The following is a 19,370-nucleotide window of genomic DNA, read 5'->3' on the forward strand; positions in this document are numbered from 1 at the left end:
CCCCAATTTTCCTAATTCCATTTCTCCTTCCTTCTAGCATTCTCCCTCCTTTCCATTTACAGTCCCCTCTTCCTAACCCATTTCCTCCTCCCATATCCTCAAGTCTTGCCTTCTTTCAGGGCCCCCTTGCTCCCCATCCTCAGCCCTCTCACTTTACCAGAGACTCTCTTCTCTACAGATTGCCCTGTATGTTCCCATTCTCTAGGCCTCTCCCTCCACATGCCTCCATCTCCCCTCTTTCTAGGCTAACCTTAGCCTTTGTCTGGCCTCCCCCTCCCCCCTCATTGTTCTTCAGAGACTGACTTTCACCCCCACCCCACCCCCAATTTGTGAGCGAAAGCAGGACTGCCTGGGTCCTGGAATTGGTTCATTCTCTCCCCCTCTCTCTCCCCTTCTCCAATTCCTCATATCTCGCCCCTCTCTTCCATCTCTCCCCTTCTCTCCCTCTCCCACTTTCTCCCTCTCTCCCTCTCTTCTCTCGCCTTTACATATGCAAGGCAGCGCTGCCATGGCAACGGGGCCTGACTCCGCAGGGCTGACCCGCAAGGCAGACGGCCCTCTGAAGCCGCGCGTGTGTCTCACTTCAGGAGAATCTCATTAATTCTGAAATGGAAATGGGCCGCGCTCCCTGCGCCCAGCGCCCTGCTCCGGCTCCGCAGCCCTGGCCTCCCTCCACTCCGTTTTCTCTCCCCCCCCCCTTCCCTAAGCTCCCAAGGCTCTTAGTGCAGAGAGATTTGGAGGCGCGGGTGGGGGTAGAAGAGTGCAGATACACACGCGGGAGAAAGACACAAACACAGGTGAGACAGGGAGACACTGAGCAGAGCCAAAAAAGCTGGGACTGATGGAGAATGGGTGCAGGAGAGGGATAAGTCGCATGACGGAGAGCCAGAGAAAGACTTCTAAGGCTGCAGAGGCAAGAGAGAGACAAAAAAGCAGGAGACAGACGAAGCAGAGACAGAAGGGAGGACCCAGAGCAAAAAGAAGGGATGGGAATAGAAAAGAGAAAAAGAGAGAAAGGGCTAAGAAGGAGAAGGGTCTGACTTGGCATTCAGGGATGGGGGAGGGACATGTGGAAAGCCAGCTAGAGTAATCACCCTGCCCACAGCAGGCAAACCCTCCCTAAATGTTTCCAGAATGAAGTGAGAGAGTAGCTAGCCAAGAGACAGAGAGGGCCAGAGAGGGGAAACAGGAAAGGGACCCGTGGAACAGGACTAGGAGACAGAGGAGCTGAGGATGCTGGGATAGAGAGGATGCTGAGGCGAAGGTGAGGCAGAGACCAGGCGGGGGAGAGAGAACAGGGAAGCAGACTGGGTGTGACAAGCAGAGAATCAGACGAAGGTCTTGGAATCCTTTTTGGCAGGTGGCAATCCTATCTTCCCCCACGTCACTGGGTCTGTGGCTTCTTCCGCCAGCCTAGCCTACCCTGCCCTGCAATGATGAATAACTCCCTTGGTGAGCCCCATCTTCCTCATCTTCCCTCTCCTCACCTCTCTTTTCATTCCCCAACCATACCCTTCTCCAGCTCTTGTGATTTCTGCCCCACCAACATAGGGGAAAGAAATGAAGATGCCTAGATTGAATGAGGGGGGATCTCTGGAATAGGGGAACAAGAGGTATTTTCACAGAGTTTATCTCCACTGTCCTAGTCCTCCCCTCCCCTCACAGCCCCATGCTCTCTCCTAGATATAAAGTCTGGCTCTGTCTTGAAAGCTAGGAGGGTGTGTGAGAAAGGAGGTGTCTGTCATCCCTGGTCTAAAACCCAGCTTCAGAAAGAAAGGGTCACAGTCTGAGATAAGGACTGAACAGAGACAGAGACATGGTACAGAGAAAGGGTTGAAGAGCCTTCTTTCCCCTGCTCCATAGTTGAGGAAAGGAGTACAGGAGGGGGACGATGGTCAGAAAGACTCAATCTTTTATGGGAGTCAAGTCTTGACCTGCACCCCCTCCCCCACATCCCTGTCCCCCACCACAAAGGCCACTGGGTAAGGCGGATTTGGTTTTTTTTTGGGGGGGGTGGGCAATGGGGGTTAAGTGACTTGTCCAGGGTCACACAGCTAGTAAGTGTTATGTATCTGAGGCCAGATTTGAACTCAGGTCCTCCTGACTTCAGGGCCGGTGCTCTATCCACTGTGCCACCTAGCTGCCCCCAGTAAGGAGGATTTGGGAATCATACTCCCAGGGAGGCAGTTAGGCTGAGATGAAGGCCTCTGTATTGGAGACTCAGTTTGGGTTCTGAGCCTCCCAAACATAAACTCTGTAAGGCACTTCCCTCCCCAGTTCACATCCTTCCCCCTGAAATAGTTCCAACTGAGGAATCTTAGAGGAGTCTTTCTGGGGGATGGGAATTAGGGAAGGGAGGGGAAGGTTGGGTGCAGAAGGTAAGCTCTCCCCCCCAAGCCAGCCAGTCGTGTGTGTGTGTGTGTGTGTGTGTGTGTGTGTGTGTGTGTGTGTGTGTGTACACACTGATGCCTGATGCTAGGTGTGAGTCTGTGTGTAGGTGTGCACTGGCTGGGTGTGTGTACGCACTTAAGGAAGGGGGTGTTTGTGGGTAGACTCCCCATAATTTTAAGTATGGCATGTGGCTATTTGTGGTGTTGGTGGGGGAGGTGCATATATGGTCCTCTGTGTTTGTAGTGGGGAGTATAAAAGAGCAGTGACAGCAGTCAAAGGACCTGGGTTCAAATCCCACCTTTGATGCTTACAACCTTTGTGACCTTAAGCAAGTCACCTTTCTCTGGGCCTCACTTTCCTCATCTGTAAAATAAGGGAGTTGGACTAGATGGTCTCTGGGGCCCTTTCCAGCTAGGATCCTCTTTCTTTTGAGGTCTCTGTCTCTGTCTGGGCATGGCATTGGGATGGAAAGAGTTTGAACTTGGAAGTTAGGAGAGACTGAGTTCAAATCCTGCCTTTCACAATTAATATGGAAGCAAGGGCCAGTCTGAGCATCAGGCCTAGAGTCAGGAAGACTCATTTTCCCAAATACAAATCTGGCCTCAGACACTTACTAGCTGTGTGACCCTGGGCAAGTCACTTCACCCTGTTTGCCTCAGTTTCCTCATCTGTAAAATGAGCTGGAGAAGGAAACAGCAAGCCTTGCTCCAGTATTTCTGCCAAGAAAACCCCAAATGGGGTCATATGAAGAGTTGGACAACAGAAAGGCCACATTGCCCTCTCTAAGCCACATCGTCCTTAAATGAGACAATAAATGATGAAAACCTTAAAGCAATGATATGAATTATTATGATCTCTATGTGAGTTTCTGGATGAATGTATTTGTATAAAGGGTTGGATTGTGGGTGGGGTGAGAGGTGGTAGTGGGAATACCACCCTGGGGGGTGGGAATACCCCCAAAATAGCTTCCTGGAGCTCCTCTGTAGAGACAAAGTATCTGGAGACTGGCCACACAGAATGTCAAAGGTCCTCCTTAAAGCTCTGATTTTTAACCTCTGAATTTCTCTTTCCTGCTCCTCCCACCCCACCCCCCAGGGGGAAGGGGCCAGGCCCCAGATTTACTGATAGGAGGCGGGGCTGCTCTGGGGCCTGGGTGTGTTCTCCTTCCTCAGTTCACCTAGTTAGAAAAACACATCCCGCTCTGCCCCGTCCCCACCCCCACCACATATAAGCAAAGAGTCAATATTGACTCTTCTCCCAGCAATGCTGCCAAACTCACCGGGCCACTTGCTCCAATATTCCTCTTCTTTCCCCTGGAGTTCTCTGGAGACATTAGGCTCCAATTTGGGCCTGGAGGGGAGTCCTGACTGGGTCACTAAACTGCTTGGTGGCCTTGGCAGTTACTTCCCCTCCCTGGGCCTGGGGGAAGGTGACCCCTACACCCCACCCACCCCCAAGTGGTCAGAGCCTATTGGCTCCCCTAGGCAGACTTCATCATGAAAGCAGCAGCCCCAGTGGGTAGTGCTGGCCCTGAGGAAAAGTCCCCCTCCCTCCAGCATTAGAATTTAGAGATGAGGGGGGGAGTCTCTTTTATAGCAGGACTTTCCTAGCTGGACCACCTACAAAAACCATCTGTGACATTCCTCAGCCTCTTCTACTACCCAGTCCAACCACCCCTGGCCCTTCTCAGATATTTGGGGCTGGGGGCCGGAAAGGGCCAAGCTTCTGTGCAACAGAGATAGAGCCTGTGTCAAGAGTATGCATGGGAGTGTGTATGAGGCTGCCTGTGGGCACAGGTAAGATGGCATAAGCCTAGTGACAGGTGTGAGGGTACATGTGAAACTCCATGCCAATTACCTAAGAGCTTCCGTAGACTTTGGGGATCATCTTGTCTAGCCCCCTCATTTTCTGAGCAGGGAACTGAAGCCCAACATCACTCAGTAACTAATAATAAACTCAGTAAATAATAATAAAACTAATAATAAAGCATTTCTAGACTAGAGTTTGAAAGCTGGTAAAAACCCTTTTATGTGTTACCTCATTTGATGGTCATAATGACCCCAAGAGGCAGGCGCTATTATGTCCTCATTTTAGAGATGAGGAAACTGAGGCAGAGAGCCAAGGCCAAAGTTACATGTGTTGTAATTAATCAGAAGAACTGCTAACATTTCGTTCATAGAGATTTAAGATTTACAAAGCACTTTACATGTTAACCAGCACTTTATGATTTACAAAGCATTTTCCAAAGGTTAGCTCATTGGAAGCGAAGGGCTATTAGGGCTGTTTTACAGATGAGGAAACTGGGACTGAGATAAGCTAAGTGCCTTGCCCACAGATATATACTGTAAGCATCTGAGGGAGGATTTGAACTCAGGTCGTCCTGACTTCCAGTCCCAACATTCTATGCACTAGACCACCTAACAAAGCCTGGATCTAGCACCTGATCCTGTCTCTCACTCTAGCACTCTGGGCCCTTTTCATGCTGCCACCCAGGGATGTGCTGGAGCCCGCTTATGAGAGCTAACAGTTAAATTTTCAGTGTAAGCATTTACGACTTGGAAATCAGCAAAGGCTACATACCAGGATTTGTTTCTGTCGACTGTCTGGACTTAAGAAAGTGATGGAGAAAATGGTAAGACTATAGAATAAATGTAAAAATCTGTGCCGAGCAGCTTTTCTTTTTGGTGAGCTGATTGTTAAACATTTATCAGCACATCTTTGCTGTAACATTATGTCTTCTACTCAGGGCCAAAAAAACCCCTTCACAAATAGGGGAGGTGCTGCTTGGAAAGCAGCTGGTCTGGGAAAGATCTGGGGGATTTAGTGGCCTGTAGGCTTGAGACAAGCCTACAGTGGGGTATGGCAGCTGTCCTCTGTCCTGGAGCAGACCACACCTCCAATACCGTGTTCATCTCTGGGCTGGGTATTTTAGGAAGGATAGTAATGAGCGGGAGAGTAGCCAGAAGAAAACCGCATCCACTTAAGGATCCCAGGATGTTAGCAGGAGGAGACAAGACTTGGAAAACCTGGGTCCCAGGAAGGGTTAGTCTTATTCTGCTGGGTCCAAGCGGGTAGAACCAGGAAGGGGGGGGGCCCTAAAGAGGCCAATTAGAGCTATCATCCCTCTCCTCTTCTCCCCAAATGAAGGGGATACCTGGAGGCCTTCAAGGAGAGGCTGAGGGCTGCTATTTACTGGGCACGTTGTGAAGGGGATGCCAATGGGGTAGGGGTCAGACTAGGTGGCCACTGGCCGCTGCACCCCACCCCTCCTTGAAGAGTCTGTGACTCTATGTTTGATGACTCTATCAGGGAAGATATGTGAGTGAGAAAGTCTGTATATGAAAGCGTGTTTGTGTATATGAGGTAGAGGGGGTTGGATGGAAGAGCTAGGGGGATGGAGAGGGAGAGAGAGAAGGGGAGAAAGGCGGGGAGAATGGAGAGAGAGAAAGCAGAAAGAGGGAGAGGGAGTGTGTGTGTGTGTGTGTGTGTGTGTGTGTGTGTGTGTGTGTGGTGTGTAAACACCCTGTGTCCATAGCACTCGAGCTATACCTGGAATTACCAGGCCCAAGCTTGAATCTCAGCCCTGCCACTTACTATGTAGGTGACTTTAGGTCACTTCACTCCCCCAGGCCTCCTTTTTCTTATCTGTAAAATGAAGGGGTCAGATCAAATGACCTTTCAGGTCCCTTCCAGTTCTAGAACTTTGATCCCTGTAATCTATCGCCTCTTCCTGTGTGTGCCCATTTGTAGGAAAAGAGGAGAGGCGACCTTAGACAGACAGCTGGTCCCCAGGTAAGGAAGCCCTGCATTCAAGCCCCGCCTGTGGCTCCGTGGCTCCGTGGCTCAGTGACCCCTGGACAAATCCCATAATCTTTCAGTTCTCAAGGCAATTCCTGAAGTTTCCAAGCAGGTACTGACCTGCAAGGGAAGACAGAATGCCTACCTAGAGAAGGGTGCTCAGCAGAGAAAGCAAAACGTTTGGGGGGCCCTGGAGCCCTGTCTGCCCTCTCCTAATCACTTTGTTTGTCCCTAAGCTGGGGCCATCTAAAAGGACAGCAGGCCTTTCTCAACACAGCAAGTCTGTCCTAGAGCAGACAAGGGTCACCTCCTCAGACACAGGACCACAGAGACAGAGGAGGCTTCTCCCATAGCTTGAGATTCTTACAAGAACGAAAACCAGGGGTTTAGGGGAGGTTCCATTAGCCCCCAGTGCTGGGGACTGAGGCTGGCAGCCCCCCCAAGCCCTCCTAAAACACACACGTGCTCATGCACACCCAACACCCAAAGTCGTTCCAAGGCTCTCTGGCCGCCCACGCCCGCAGCCCCCAGATCTGGCCCTGGACAGGGCAGGGACTCACGTAGTCATGAAAAGCCTTGGCTTCACTAGAATGCTCACAGGTCTCTCTCCGGTCAGGGGCCGCACAGTACAGGTCCCAGAATACACTGTGGGGAAAGGAAATGATTATGCAGACATTGAGGCGAAGCCTTCTACCCAGCATAGGTCCCTGTCCTATCCTCTTGTCCTCCGACCCTTCACCCCAGCCAATCTCCCCCCACCCATCACTCCTCCCTGGGGTACCACTTACCCCAACTCCATCCCTCCCTTCCCATCATTCTTTTCTAGCCTTAGGGGCTCCTCCTCATCCCTCTACCCCTTCCCCCATCACTCCTCCCTAGAACAGCCCTGCCTCACTGGGGGCCCCCCAAAGACTTACCACCACCAAGAATGCAGAAACCCCGGGGGCTCCCCCAATGTAATATTCTTCTCCCACCGGATCTGCCAAAACCAGGAGCAGTTTAGGGAGAGAGAGAGAGAGACCCTGCCCAGGCTTTCCCCCTCAAAAAACCCACCTGGCTTTCTTCCCTTCCTCCCACCTTAGAAATCTTGGCTCTCTCATCTCCTTGGGTCCCCCAGCCCTGCAAACCCCCTCATTCCTCATACATAGTTCCTTAGGTCTAAATCACGGGCCTAAAGAGCAGCAAGTAGAGAAGGTTAGTCATTCAGTCCCAGCAATCTCAGCCCCCTCAGCGCTTTCAGGCCCTCAGCCCTGCAGCCCCCTCAGCGCTTTCAGGCCCTGAATCCTTTCAAACCTCCCCGCCCCATCTCAGCTAAAACAGAGCCAAGGAACCTGGGAGAGAAGGGGTGGGGGTAGGTGAAAAGAGATCAGGAAAAAAGAGGGAAATGGGGAGCTGAGCAGGAGTGGGCGGCCCTACCCCCAGCCAGCTGGTTCTCACCTCCGACAGGAAGGTCTGGGCTGACTTCTGGGCTCCCACATGAAGCAGATATTCATATACATACAGCGCCAACCTACACAGAGAAGGCCAGGCTCAGGGCACAGGGGAAAATGCACCAGAGCCAGGTATCTGGGTATCTATTTATCAGAAGACGTGCTGTTCTGTATCTTCCCCCATCCCCAAGTAGACTGGAAGCCCATTGAGGGGAGAGATTGAAGCTTTGGATTCACAAGCAGCACACAGCTAGAGCAGAAAGGAACCACCCCGCCTAACGCCCCCCCCCCTCCAGATTATAAGTGAGGAGACTGAAGGATGAAAGGCAGAATTCAAACCCAGGTCCTTCTGACACCTTTCACTGAACCAATGAGCTAAGGCAATGAGCATTCATCATGTGCCCTGTGTTAATCACACCGTGGGAGACAATATGTACATAACTAAGCAGGTACGAGATACATTCATCCATCAATCCACATTCATTAAGCTCCTACTATGTGCCAGGCCCTGTGCTAAGTGCTGGGGGATACAAAAGGAGGCAAAAGACAGTGCCGGACCTCAAAGAGCTTTCAATCTAACGGAGGAAATAACATGCAAACAAATACATACAAATGAGTTACACACAAGATCAATAGGATATGAGTAACAGGGAAGGCACTGGACTGAAGCGGGGCTGGGGAGGGCTTCCTGTAAAAGAGGGGATTTTAGGTGAAGTTGAAAGGAAGGCAGGGAAGCCAGGAGGCAGAGATGAGGAAGGAGAACATTCCAGGCACGGGGTCGACCTGAGGGAATGCCCAGAGCTGAGAGATGGAGGCTGGGTCACTGCACAGAAGAGCACATGGTGGAGAGGGAGGCATAAGAAAACCAGAGAGACAGGAGGGGGCTAGGCTTTGAATGCCAGACAAAGGATTTTGCACTGGATTCTGGAGGCAATAGGGAGCCACTGGAGTTTAGTGAGTGAGGGGTGACACGGAAAATCATTGTAGTGGCTGAAAGGAGAATGGACTGGGAGTGAGGTGATGAGGACCTGCACCCCTGGGGAGTGGTGGCAGGGTAAAGGCACTGGCAGTCGGGGTGGGGGGTGGAGCTGGGAAAGGTCTACCGAAAATGAGATCTCAGCTGGGATCTGAAGAAAACCAGAGAAGCTCCTGGGGGAGGGGAAGAGGGAGAAGATTCCAGGAATTAGGGACAGCTGGCACAAAGGGCCAGAGCTGGGGGGTGGGGGGACGACTTGGAATAGCCTCTTGCTAAAAATGGCCTCGAGATGAGTCTTGAAGGAAGCCAGGGTCCATGCTAAGGGGCTCCTCCTCTTGTCCTTTCTGTGGAGCACCCTAAATCAGGAGGAGCAGCCCAGCCCTGGGAGCCAAGAGCCTCTGGGGCCAGTCAGTTTTGGGCAGCGCCAGGCTCTCCCTGTGTCCACCACTACCTTCCTTCCCTGAAAACTTTAGCACCCTCTCCACAATCTCCTTCCTCAATACTTACAAACGTGCACTTGTCTCCCCTAGCTTCTGAAGCCTTTCCTAGAACCTGGGGGTGAAAACCAGCTCTGGCAAACAACCCTGTGTGACCGTGGACAGGTCATTTCCCTTCCCTGGCCCTTAGTTCCTTATCTGAAAAATGAAGGGGTGGGCTAGACCACCTTTGAGGTCCCTTCCAAATCTAATGATCTTGCGATTTTATGATCCCACCATCCCAGGCTCTCTTCCTATCTCAAACTACCATCCTGATTCCTCCTGATCCAACTTCTTTTTTCTCCCTTCTTCCCCCCATATTTATTAGTCATGTCGTAAACAAACAAGCAAACAAAAAAACATGCACAAAAAAATCAATAAAAATAAAATTTAAAAGTAGACTTCAATTTGCACTCAGACTCCATCAGTCCTCCCTCTCTGGGGGTGGGCAGCATTGTTCATCATGAGTCCTTTGAAACTGACTTGGATCACCGTGGTGCTCAGAATAGCTACGTCTTTCACAGTTGGCTATTCTGTACAACATTCTCCTGGTTCTGCTCATTTCACTCAGTATCAGTTCACAGAAGTCTTCCCAGGTTTTTCTGAATCCATCTCCCTTGTCATTTCTTATAGCACAACAGCATTCCATCACAATCACATACCACACAACTTGCTCAGCCATTCCCCATTTGATGGGCATCCCCTCAGTTTCCAATTTTTAGCCACCACAAAAAGAGCTGCTGTAAATATTTTTGTACACATAGGTCCTTTTGCCTTTTCTTTGATCTCTTTTGAGATACAGACCTAGTATTGCTGGGTCCAAGGATATGCAATGTTTTATAGCCCTTTGGACATAATTATTTCTGCAGAATGGTTGGAGCAGTTCACAACTCCACCAATAATAGTGCCTGACCCAACTTCTAAAAGGAATAGTCTACATTTGCTCATGACCATCCATTCACTCATTCATTCCTCAACCCCTTACCATCTGACTTTTGTCACTACTGATCTCAAGCTGCCATCTCCGAGGTTACCATGGACCTATAATCTCCTCTTCTTAGGTGGCATTCTCCATAACCTCTTGGCACCATCACTGAGCACTGACACTGCCCCAACCCTCCCTCCAGATGCTCTCCTCTCTTGCTTTCAGTGACATTGCTCTGGTCATTCTTTTCCCAACTATCAGACTGCTAATCGATAGCATCTTCTTTCACAGTGAACCACTTCCCAAGACTTAGCCGGCAGCCAAATTCTTCCTTTCCTTCTCTATATTTGCACATATATTCTCTCTGTCTGCCTTTTGTTTCTCTCGCCATCCTTTCCTTTCCCACTTCCTTCTCTTTCTGAAATCGATTCCATCCACTCGAAGCATGCCAGCTCTTTTTTTCAAGCAGGTGATTCCCCAATCTGTATCTCATTCATTTATCCATTTAACATGTATTAAGCACCTACTGTGTGCAGGCACCTGGCTGAACCTTGAAGGACATGCAATGTTCAGATAAAGGATGTCTGCCTTACTGGGGAGCTCACAGTCTAAAAAGGAGAGAAGTCAATACTAATACATGGTATTACTGGAGAATTGCATCAGAGAGGGCATAAATGAAAGTCTGAGAGGGAAGGCTGTTATCAAGAGCGCAGGGTGAAGATCTGGAGAGGCTTCTAAGAGATGGTATAAAGTATCTTGTACACAGTAGGTACTTAATAAATGGTGGTAGAATTCATGGGTAGGGCTTCAACAGTTGTGGAAGGAAAAGGCAGAGCTAACCTCCTGAGCAAAGGTTATGGATACTGGAGAACACTTTTCAAGAAAAAGAGATCTGTCCTTTTGAGCTGACTGCAAAATGCATACATGGGAGTAAAGTGAGGTCGAGCTGGAAGGGGAGGGTGGGAGCCAGCTGTGGAGGGCTTTGAATGCCAGGCAGAGAATTATTCATGCATTCATTCATTCAAGAGATGTTCAGTGAGTACCTACTACATGTCAGGAATTCTGAGGTATATATGCCAAGTTAGGCTGGTCCTAATTTCTCTCTCATACCATTCACCGTACTACATCTCCACTAGGATGTTCAAATAGCATCAGTCTCATTGTGTTCAAAGTGGAATTCATTATCTTTCACAAAAAAAATTGCTCCCCCCTGGGCCTCAGTTTCCTCATCTGTAAAATGAGGAGGTAGAGGTAGATGGGCCCTGAGGTTCTGTCCAGGCCTAGCACTAGGATTCCGGGTCCTCCACTGGAAGGGGTCAGCTAGACAGCGGGCATTTTCCAAGTCACACCAAGGTAAGTGAGCACTTGGCTGGAGCAAGAAGTGGGCCAGGGTGGTGGGGTGAAGGGTCCTTGAAGGTTGTCCAGCACTTTTTTTTTTAAGGCAATTGGGGCTAAGTGACTTGCTCAGGGTCACACAGCTAGTAAGTGTCAAGTGTTTGGTCTGAGGCTGGATTTGAACTCAGGTCCTCTTGACTCCAGGGTGTCCAGCGCTTCTTAAACCCTATATGGGGTCTCAACCCATAGTTTAAGAAGTGCGGAAGGGGTCAAGAGTGGAAAAAGTTCAAGAAGCCCTGGAGTCTGACCCCTTCCTTTACATAAGAGGAAACAAAAGTCAAGAGAATGGCCAACATAGAGGCAGTAAATAAGGGGACCAGGATTTGAAAGCAGGGCCTGGGATGCCACCAGCCTGTAGAGCCTTGAATAAAAGTGGATTTTTATTAAATCAAAATACAGATGACTTTATAATAATGACCCACATTTACATGGCACTTTATGGTTCATCAATGCTTTCTGCCCAACACTGCAGCAAGGTGGGTGGGGCGAGTAGCATTCTGTCCATTTTACAGGCTCAGGGAGGGTAGTGACTTTATTTGAAGGCATGTGCCTGGCCTTAACATCAGACCCAGGTCTCCCGACCCTAACTTCCACTAGACCACAGTCAATGTAAAATATCCCACTGAGAAATTTAAGTATGTCCCAGTATCATTCAGTGTTTGCAAATCCTCCTCAAGTCCCTCTGAGCCTGGATATGCCTGTCCAGTAACCTAAGAAGACTTCACCAGCCATGATCACAGCCTCCATGTATGTAAAGGTCCACCACAGGGCACAGTGGTGAGGGTCACGATCACAGCCTCCATGCATGTAAAGGGCCATCACGGGGCACAGAGGTGGGGATCACGATCACAGCCTCCATGCATGTAAAGGGCCATCACGGGGCACAGAGGTGGGGATCACGATCACAGCCTCCATGCATGTAAAGGGCCATCGCGGGGCACAGAGGTGGGGGTCACGATCACAGCCTCCATGCATGTAAAGGGCCATCGCGGGGCACAGAGGTGGGGGTCACGATCACAGCCTCCATGCATGTAAAGGGCCATCGCGGGGCACAGAGGTGGGGTCACGATCACAGCCTCCATGCATGTAAAGGGCCATCGCGGGGCAGAGAGGTGGGGGTCACGATCACAGCCTCCATGCATGTAAAGGGCCATCACGGGGCACAGAGGTGGGTCATCATCACTGTCTCCATGCATGTGAAAGGCCATCCATTAGGGGCACAAAGACTCAACAGATTTTGCAGGATCTCCAAGAGAACTAGGAGTCAAAGGTGCGAGTCATGAAGAGGGGGATCTCAGCTTCAGCTCAGGCCTAGAGGATCAAATCAACTCTACCATCATCCCAAGAAGAACTCTGTCAACCTATTCTCCCATGGCCTCATTCACCGTCCATGAAACTTTCTGGAGCAAAGTGCCCTTCATTGGACATGACTCCCCTACCTGCCCTGTCTCCTACATTGGAATTTAAGCTCCATGAGGGCAGGGACAGTCTTTTCTTTTCACCAATCCATCCTCCACTCAGCTATCAAAGGGAACCTCCTAAAGTGAAGGTCTGACCATGTTGCCACCTCATTTTAATTTTTTTTTTTTGGTGAGGCAACTAGGGTTAGTGTCAAGTGTTTGGTCTGAGGCTGGATTTGAACTCAGGTCCTCCTGACTCCAGGGCCCATGCTCTATCCACTGTGCCACCTAGCTGCCCCTGGCCACCCCATTTTTTTTCAATCCACCTATTGCCTCCAGGATCAAACATAGAATCCTCTATTTGGCTCATGAAGCCTCCAACCCCTGGCCCCTTCCTACCTTTCTGGTCTTCTTATACCTTATACCCTTCCATGTATTCTACCATGACGTGGGCCTCCGGTCTGTTCCTCTCACAAGACCCTCCATCTCCAGACTGCCGGTGTTTCACTACTGTCTTCCTCCCTGTAATGCTTTCCCTCCTTGTCTCCAACTCCTGTCTTCCCTCAAGTCTCAATTAAGACCCCACCTTTTGTAAGAAGCCTTTCACGATCCCCCAAGCTAGTACCTTCCCTCTATTCTCTCCAATTCATTCTGTACATATCTTGCATACATGTGGTTGTCTGCATATTGTCTTCCCCATTAGAATGGGATCTCCTGGAAGGCAGGTATCTTCTTTGTCTCCCCAGTGAACACCACATTATTCATTCATTCATTCTTTCAGGGCTGAAAGGGATCTTGGACGTCATGTGCTCCAACCCACTTATTTTGTGGATAGGGAAACTGAGGTCCCCAGAGGTTAAGTGGTTTATCAAGGTGACAATAGCAGAAGCATGACTTGAACGCTGCTCCTCAGAAACTCAAACCTGTGCTTTTCACATCACACCAGGCTGCTTTATAGACAAGCTTCCTAACAATTAAAGCTACCCTAAAGTGAAATGGATTGCCCTGAGAAGTAGTGAGTTTCCCATCACTAGAAGTCTTCAAGTACAAGCTCAATGACCATTTATGGGAGCACATTAAAGAGTTCTGGCAAGAGTTGGGACTGGACATCCCCTGGTGTCACTTCCAAGTCAGATTCTATGAGCCTAGGTTCTCCTGGACTGGATGGGGGATAACAGAAAATGGGAAGCCCTGGGGAAACCTAATGCTGGGGTGTAAAGGAAGCTCAACCAGGGGCTTGGAAAAGCTGGGGAAGTCTTAGGGCAAAGTAGGAGCCCCATGGACTAGAGTCTTTGGAAGGAGGCACCCCCAAACTGAGTTAGAGGGGAAGAGGTGGGGTAGGAGGAGGAGGAGGAGGTAGAAGGGGCCCATTTCTTCCCCAATAGCCTTGGGGTACAGTATCATTGAGTGCCACTAACCCTTTACTTGGCTAGACCATAGGACAATTAGGTGGCTGAAGATCAGATTTTCAAAAATAGCTTTCAATAAAAAGTTCAAGGTCAGCTGTGAAGGTCTCCAGTGAGTACCTACCCCAAGGATGTTCCACATTATGACTTGGATAAAGTCATAGGTGGCATGCTGTCCACTAGCCTAGTAGTATTAGCACTTTCATCAAATTTTCAGGTGGTATAAGACTGTGAGGGCTGGCTAGCTAATACACAAGATGACAGAATAAGGATTAAAAAAAAGACCTTAACAAGCTAGGACCTTGGGCTGAGTAGAACACAATAAGATCCTTGGGGCAGCTAGGTGATGCAGTGGATAGAGCTCTGGCCTTGGAGTCAGGAGTACATGAGTTCAAATCCAGTCTCAGACACATGTCACTTACTAGCTGTGTGACCCTGGGCAAGTCACTTAACCCCGATTGCCCCACCAAAAAAAAAAAAAAAGCAGAACACAATAAGATCCAATAGGGAGAAATATCAGATTCAAAAAACTGATGATGGGGGAAATGATGGGGGAGGCCTGGCTAGGCAGCAAAGACCCTGGGGTTTTAGTGGCCTGCAAGCTCCAGCTAACAGTGTGTAATAGGGTAGCCTAAAGCAAATGAAATCTGGGGCTGCAGAGCTTCCAGGAATAAGGAGGTGATGGGCCCTCTGCATTATGCCCTAGTCAGAACACATGTGGAGCAGTGCACACAGCTGGAGGTGCTGCATTTGAAGGACATGATTAAAGCTTCAAGCATCCAGAGGAGCACAAGCAGAGTGGTGAAGGCCTTAGAACCTGAGACACAGAAGGATCACTGTGAAGGAACTAGGAAAAGCAATAACTCAGAGTGGGCAGGCTAACTGCCCCTGAAAGGCTATTACACAGAAAAGAGATGCACCTGGTTCTGGAATGATGGTTCGAGCTACCCCTCCCACAATTTCACAGATTTTCTAATATGTCCAATGAAGGGGCTGGACTCAGACATTTCTAAGGTGCCTCCAACTCTGACATTCTACCTTCTATGTTGTGAGAGTCCTCTCAGCTGCGACAGTCTAGGTTCTAAGCCTTTGGAACATAAAAGCCTTAGGCCCATAGAATCTAAGGGCCCTCCCCAGCTGTGACATTCTGGACTAAGAGCCTTCCTTCCCCAACTCTGCCGTTCTAGTCTACCTTTTCTGTTCTAAAGGATCTTAGGGCCTTCTCAGCTTTAACCTTCTGAGTCCACTGCCACCTAAGCCCCGGCGGTCAAGTGCTACCCTACAATAACAAGCCTGTGCCAGAAGGCCACGCCTGCTGTGGCAGTAGGTAGAAGGGAGGCCACTGAGGTGGGGTTGGAGAAAGCCTATGTACTTATGGGGTAGTGTGGGGGGGGAGTTGCGGGGGAGGGGGCTCTTGGGAAACCAAAGCCTGATAGAATGGGCTCTCAGCCTTCTATCTCTTCTCCATCTTTGGCCCCAGCAGGGGAGGGGGAGGCCGGGGACCCTGGGTCTTGCCCAGAAGCCCTAGCGTTGGAGGAGGGTCCCACTGCCCCAGAGCCCCGACCTGGGTCCGGCAACCCTGGCTCTGCAGCGGCGGCCTTGAACGCAGGACACCACCTCCCGCTCCAGGTCCCTTCTTCTGCCCCCTGGGCAGCCAAGTCCCGCCCACCCCCCAAAGTCTCCAAGTTTCCGGCTCCTCCAGCCCCCGACCCCGCCCTGACCCCAGCCCAGACCAGTCCCCAGGGAGGCCCCATGCCCCGCCCCGCAGCGCAGTCTGCAGCTCCTCCCTGTCGCCAGGAGCAGGAGGGGGCCAGGGGACAGACGGACAGGTGGCCGCGGGGCGGGGCCGCCGGTAGAGGGGGCGTGTCTGCCCCAGGGGCCCAGGGGGCCACCACTTGGCCACCAACTTTCCTGTTAGCTCCCAGTGCTTGGGGCAGCAGGAGGGCGGGGACGGCGTAGGAATCCTGGGGTCCTGGGCTCCTGGGCTCCTGGAGCTGGGGTTACCAGCCGAAGCTCGATGATCTGTTGCTGCCGGGGAGGAGGGATGGGGACGGTCCCATCCAGGCCACCGCCTCCTTCCCCTCGGCGGCCTTCTAACCCTTCCGGGCGCAGGCTGCCTTCAGGTCCCCAGGACCTCCAAGGGCTTGTCCCAGCTTAGCTCAATGGGTGGACAGACAGCAAAGCAACCCAGAGGAGAACTTCCTGGCAGCCGGACTCCTACCTTCCTCTGCAGCCCGGGGACCCCCCAGCTCCGTGCCCCTAGCTCTCCGGCGCCCGCAGCCTGGGCCCCAGGCCCCGGGGCTCCCAACCTGCAGAGCCCTAGCCCTGGACCCCGCCCCAATTCCTACCCTTCCCGCTCTAACTGGCTCCAACCTGGCCTCTTCCCACTATCCGCCTCGGGCCAAGGGCAGCCCAACTTCGCCGCGGCTCTGGTCCCAAACTTTTCCCTGGTGCCCCCTGACCCCCGCCAGCCTGGCCCCGGGGCTCGACTGTAAGCCTCCCCCCAGCCCGGCCGCCCCCAGCTCCGGTTGGGACTGACGGCGGTCTCAGGGCCGGAGCCGAGGCACGCGAGGGCGGCCCAGCCCAGTCCAGCCCAGCCCCGCCGCGCGGCGCCCAGCGAAAACTTTAAAGGCAGCGGCGACTTAGTACGTTGGGGACCGACGGGGGCGACGGGGGACTGGGATGGGGCCCCGCCACTTGCCCCCCTCCGGGGGCTGCCCTCCCTGTGTCCGACGTCCCCCGAGATGGCAGGCAACTTGGACCCCGCGCAGAACGAGGACCCCGGCCCCCCAACTCGGCAGCTCCCCGGCACCTCCAGCCTCGCTGTCCCCGGCCGGGAGCAGCCGCCTCGAAGCGCTGAGCGCTCCCCGCGGCCGCCCCAGCTCTGCTCTCGCGCCCGCGCCCCAAGGCCGGGGACCCCGCGTCCCCCTCCCTCCCGTGCGCCCTGGCCCCGCGCTCCCTCGCGTTCCCCGCAGCCCCGCGCTCCCTGGCTCCGCGCTCCCCTCCATCCCCTCGTCTCGCCTCTCCGGCGGCTCCGCGCTCCCTTCGGCTCCCCCTGAGCCCCCGCCTTCACGGCGGCCCTACGGCCCCCCCGCTTTCCCGCGGCCCCGCGCCCTCCCCTCCGCATTCGCAGCGGCCCCCGCGCGCCCCGCGCTCCCAGGGACTCCCCAGCCGCCCGGCTCCAGCGCCGGCGCCGCCGCACTTACTTTTCCCGAGCCTGGCTGTCGGAGGGGACGGCGGAGCCCTTTCCTCCCTTGGCGTACATGCTGCTTGTTTCTCTTTCAGACTTTTTCCCCTACTCCACACCTGTCAAAGAAAGGAGCCTGCCGAGGTCTCCATCTCCATAGCTACCCCCCCCGCCCCCTTTAGTTTTACATCCCGGAGCTTTGGACAGAAATCAGGTACATTTTCCACGCGGGGGGAACTTGAAACGGTCGCGGCGGCTCCAGCTTCAGCTCCGGCTTTGGGTTTTTTTTTTTTGGTCCGGCTGTTCCAGGAATCGCGCTCTGCTCCCTCAGCTCCACTCAGCCTCCTCTCCCTCCCTCTCCAGGCTCAGCTCTTAAAAGGGCGATGGCGCCAGGCGAGAGCGACCGCTGCGGCGGAGGGGAGAGGGTCTCTCCTCCCCTTCCCTCCCCTAGCTCCTCCCGCCCCCCAACACACGCAGTAACTCACATTCTGACACCTACGGCTCCAGGGTCCTCGCACACCCGATCACACTAGTGCACCCACGCTCCCCCCTCCTACCTCTCATCTCTCACATTGGTGGGATTTGCACACCTAATGCCTGTCCCACACTTGGCTTTTTTCTCCCCTACCTACCTACACACAAGCGCACACACACACACACACACACACACACAGTCCCCTGGTACTGAGGGCTCTCCCCTGCCTTGGCTGGTATCCCTGCTGACACACCTACAGCCCACTCCAGGTTCACGCAGCTATACTCACACCCTTTCACACACACTGCCCAACGCAGTGCCACGGAGGGCAGACTCTTGCCCACCTTCACAAACCCAGTCATACCCAAAAATCTCACTTGGTCGCAATTTAATTCAGCATTTATTAAGCCCCTACTATGGTTAAGGAACTGCTCTGGAGAACGGAGGGAAATTGACAAGAGACTTACTCACAAAAATCACACTGACACACACGCTTGTACATGCAAGGTCACATAGACTCAGTCACACGCACAGGGAGGCCGCTTCTCTGTTCCCTCCCTTTTGGGAGGGGGGGTTCCCTGATTCTCAGCGCCCCCATCCCCCCATCCTGCGCTGAGGTTTTGCGGTCTTGGAGGCTCAGAGCCTGCAAGGCTGGGAGCTGAGGGCCTGGGGTGGGTGTAAGGCCCCTCCCTCTAGCCCCACCCCCTCCCCCGGGGTCCCTGGTTTCCCTCTCCCTTTTCCCCTTTAAAGCTGCCCCGGGGCGCCTGGGAGGGGAGTTCTCTGAGAACTCTTTTGGCAGGCTGGGTTCCCAGAGCTCCCAGGCTGAGGGTGGGGGCAGTGGTGGTGGTGGTGGGGTGTTTGCTTCCCCTCTCCTCCCTCCGTCCCCCCTCCTTCTCTCTGCTCGTTGTTCCTGGCCCGCCCAGGCTAGGGGCTCGCTCCCCCTCAAGCATCCACCTACAGAATCCTATCTCTCTTGAACCGGGTGCCACCCCCCCCCCCGCCCCGGGCTGCCCCAACACCGACCCTACATCGGGAAAGGTCCAGCCACCTCCTGGGCACCCAGCTCCTCTGCTGTGGGTGACGGGTTAGAAACTAGTGATAATGATAACTGACATTCCTCTAGCTTCCTACATCCATTCTCTGATGTGACCCTGACCACTTTCACAAGTACTGTTATAAATCCCATTTGGATAAGGAAGCTGAGGTCCCCCGTCAGGAAGAGAAGGCATCCAGAAAGTTAATGAGTCAGAATTCAAATTCAGCTTTCTTCCCCCAAGGCCACTCTATTGTATCCTACAGTGTGGGAAGTTATGATTGGTTGCTGTTTGTGGTCTTCCGTGTGGCTGTGTGTATAGTTGTGTGTGTGTGTGTGTGTGTATGTTTCTCTGCCCAAGATTGTGGATGTGGTCGTAAAAGGAGAAAGTCTGAGACTCTGCGGGTCTGGGTGCTTGTGTGCTCTAGACAGCTAAGTGGTTCCGTAGTTAGTGTTGGACTTGGATGTAGGGAAGCCC

At 52.6% G+C, this 19,370-nt stretch overlaps 1 protein-coding gene across 6 annotated transcripts in view; it reads right to left on the minus strand.

Moving 5' to 3' along the window:
• The window catches only part of SSBP4 (single stranded DNA binding protein 4), a 44,838-nt gene extending 27,107 nt beyond the window's left edge, over positions 1 to 17,731 (minus strand). The window contains exons 1-5 of one of the 6 annotated variants that reach the window (XM_021008904.2): positions 17,603 to 17,729; positions 17,404 to 17,503; positions 7,627 to 7,699; positions 7,107 to 7,168; positions 6,750 to 6,834 (exon numbers count right to left, since the gene is read on the minus strand). In XM_021008904.2, the coding sequence (XP_020864563.1) occupies positions 6,750 to 6,834; positions 7,107 to 7,168; positions 7,627 to 7,699; positions 17,404 to 17,462 (279 nt within the window). In that variant the 5' untranslated portion in view covers positions 17,463 to 17,503; positions 17,603 to 17,729. Of the gene's footprint in view, positions 1 to 3,670; positions 3,742 to 6,749; positions 6,835 to 7,106; positions 7,169 to 7,626; positions 7,700 to 17,403 lie in introns of those variants that run through there. The other 5 variants (XM_021008906.2, XM_021008903.2, XM_021008907.2 and 2 more) reach the window with 5 other exon arrangements.
• Between the last annotated feature and the right edge of the window lie 1,639 nt (positions 17,732 to 19,370).

This window comes from Phascolarctos cinereus, unplaced genomic scaffold, assembly GCF_003287225.1.
Source record: "Phascolarctos cinereus isolate Bilbo 61053 unplaced genomic scaffold, phaCin_HiC Scaffold_4;HRSCAF=312, whole genome shotgun sequence".
In the NCBI taxonomy this organism is placed as follows: domain Eukaryota; kingdom Metazoa; phylum Chordata; class Mammalia; order Diprotodontia; family Phascolarctidae; genus Phascolarctos; species Phascolarctos cinereus.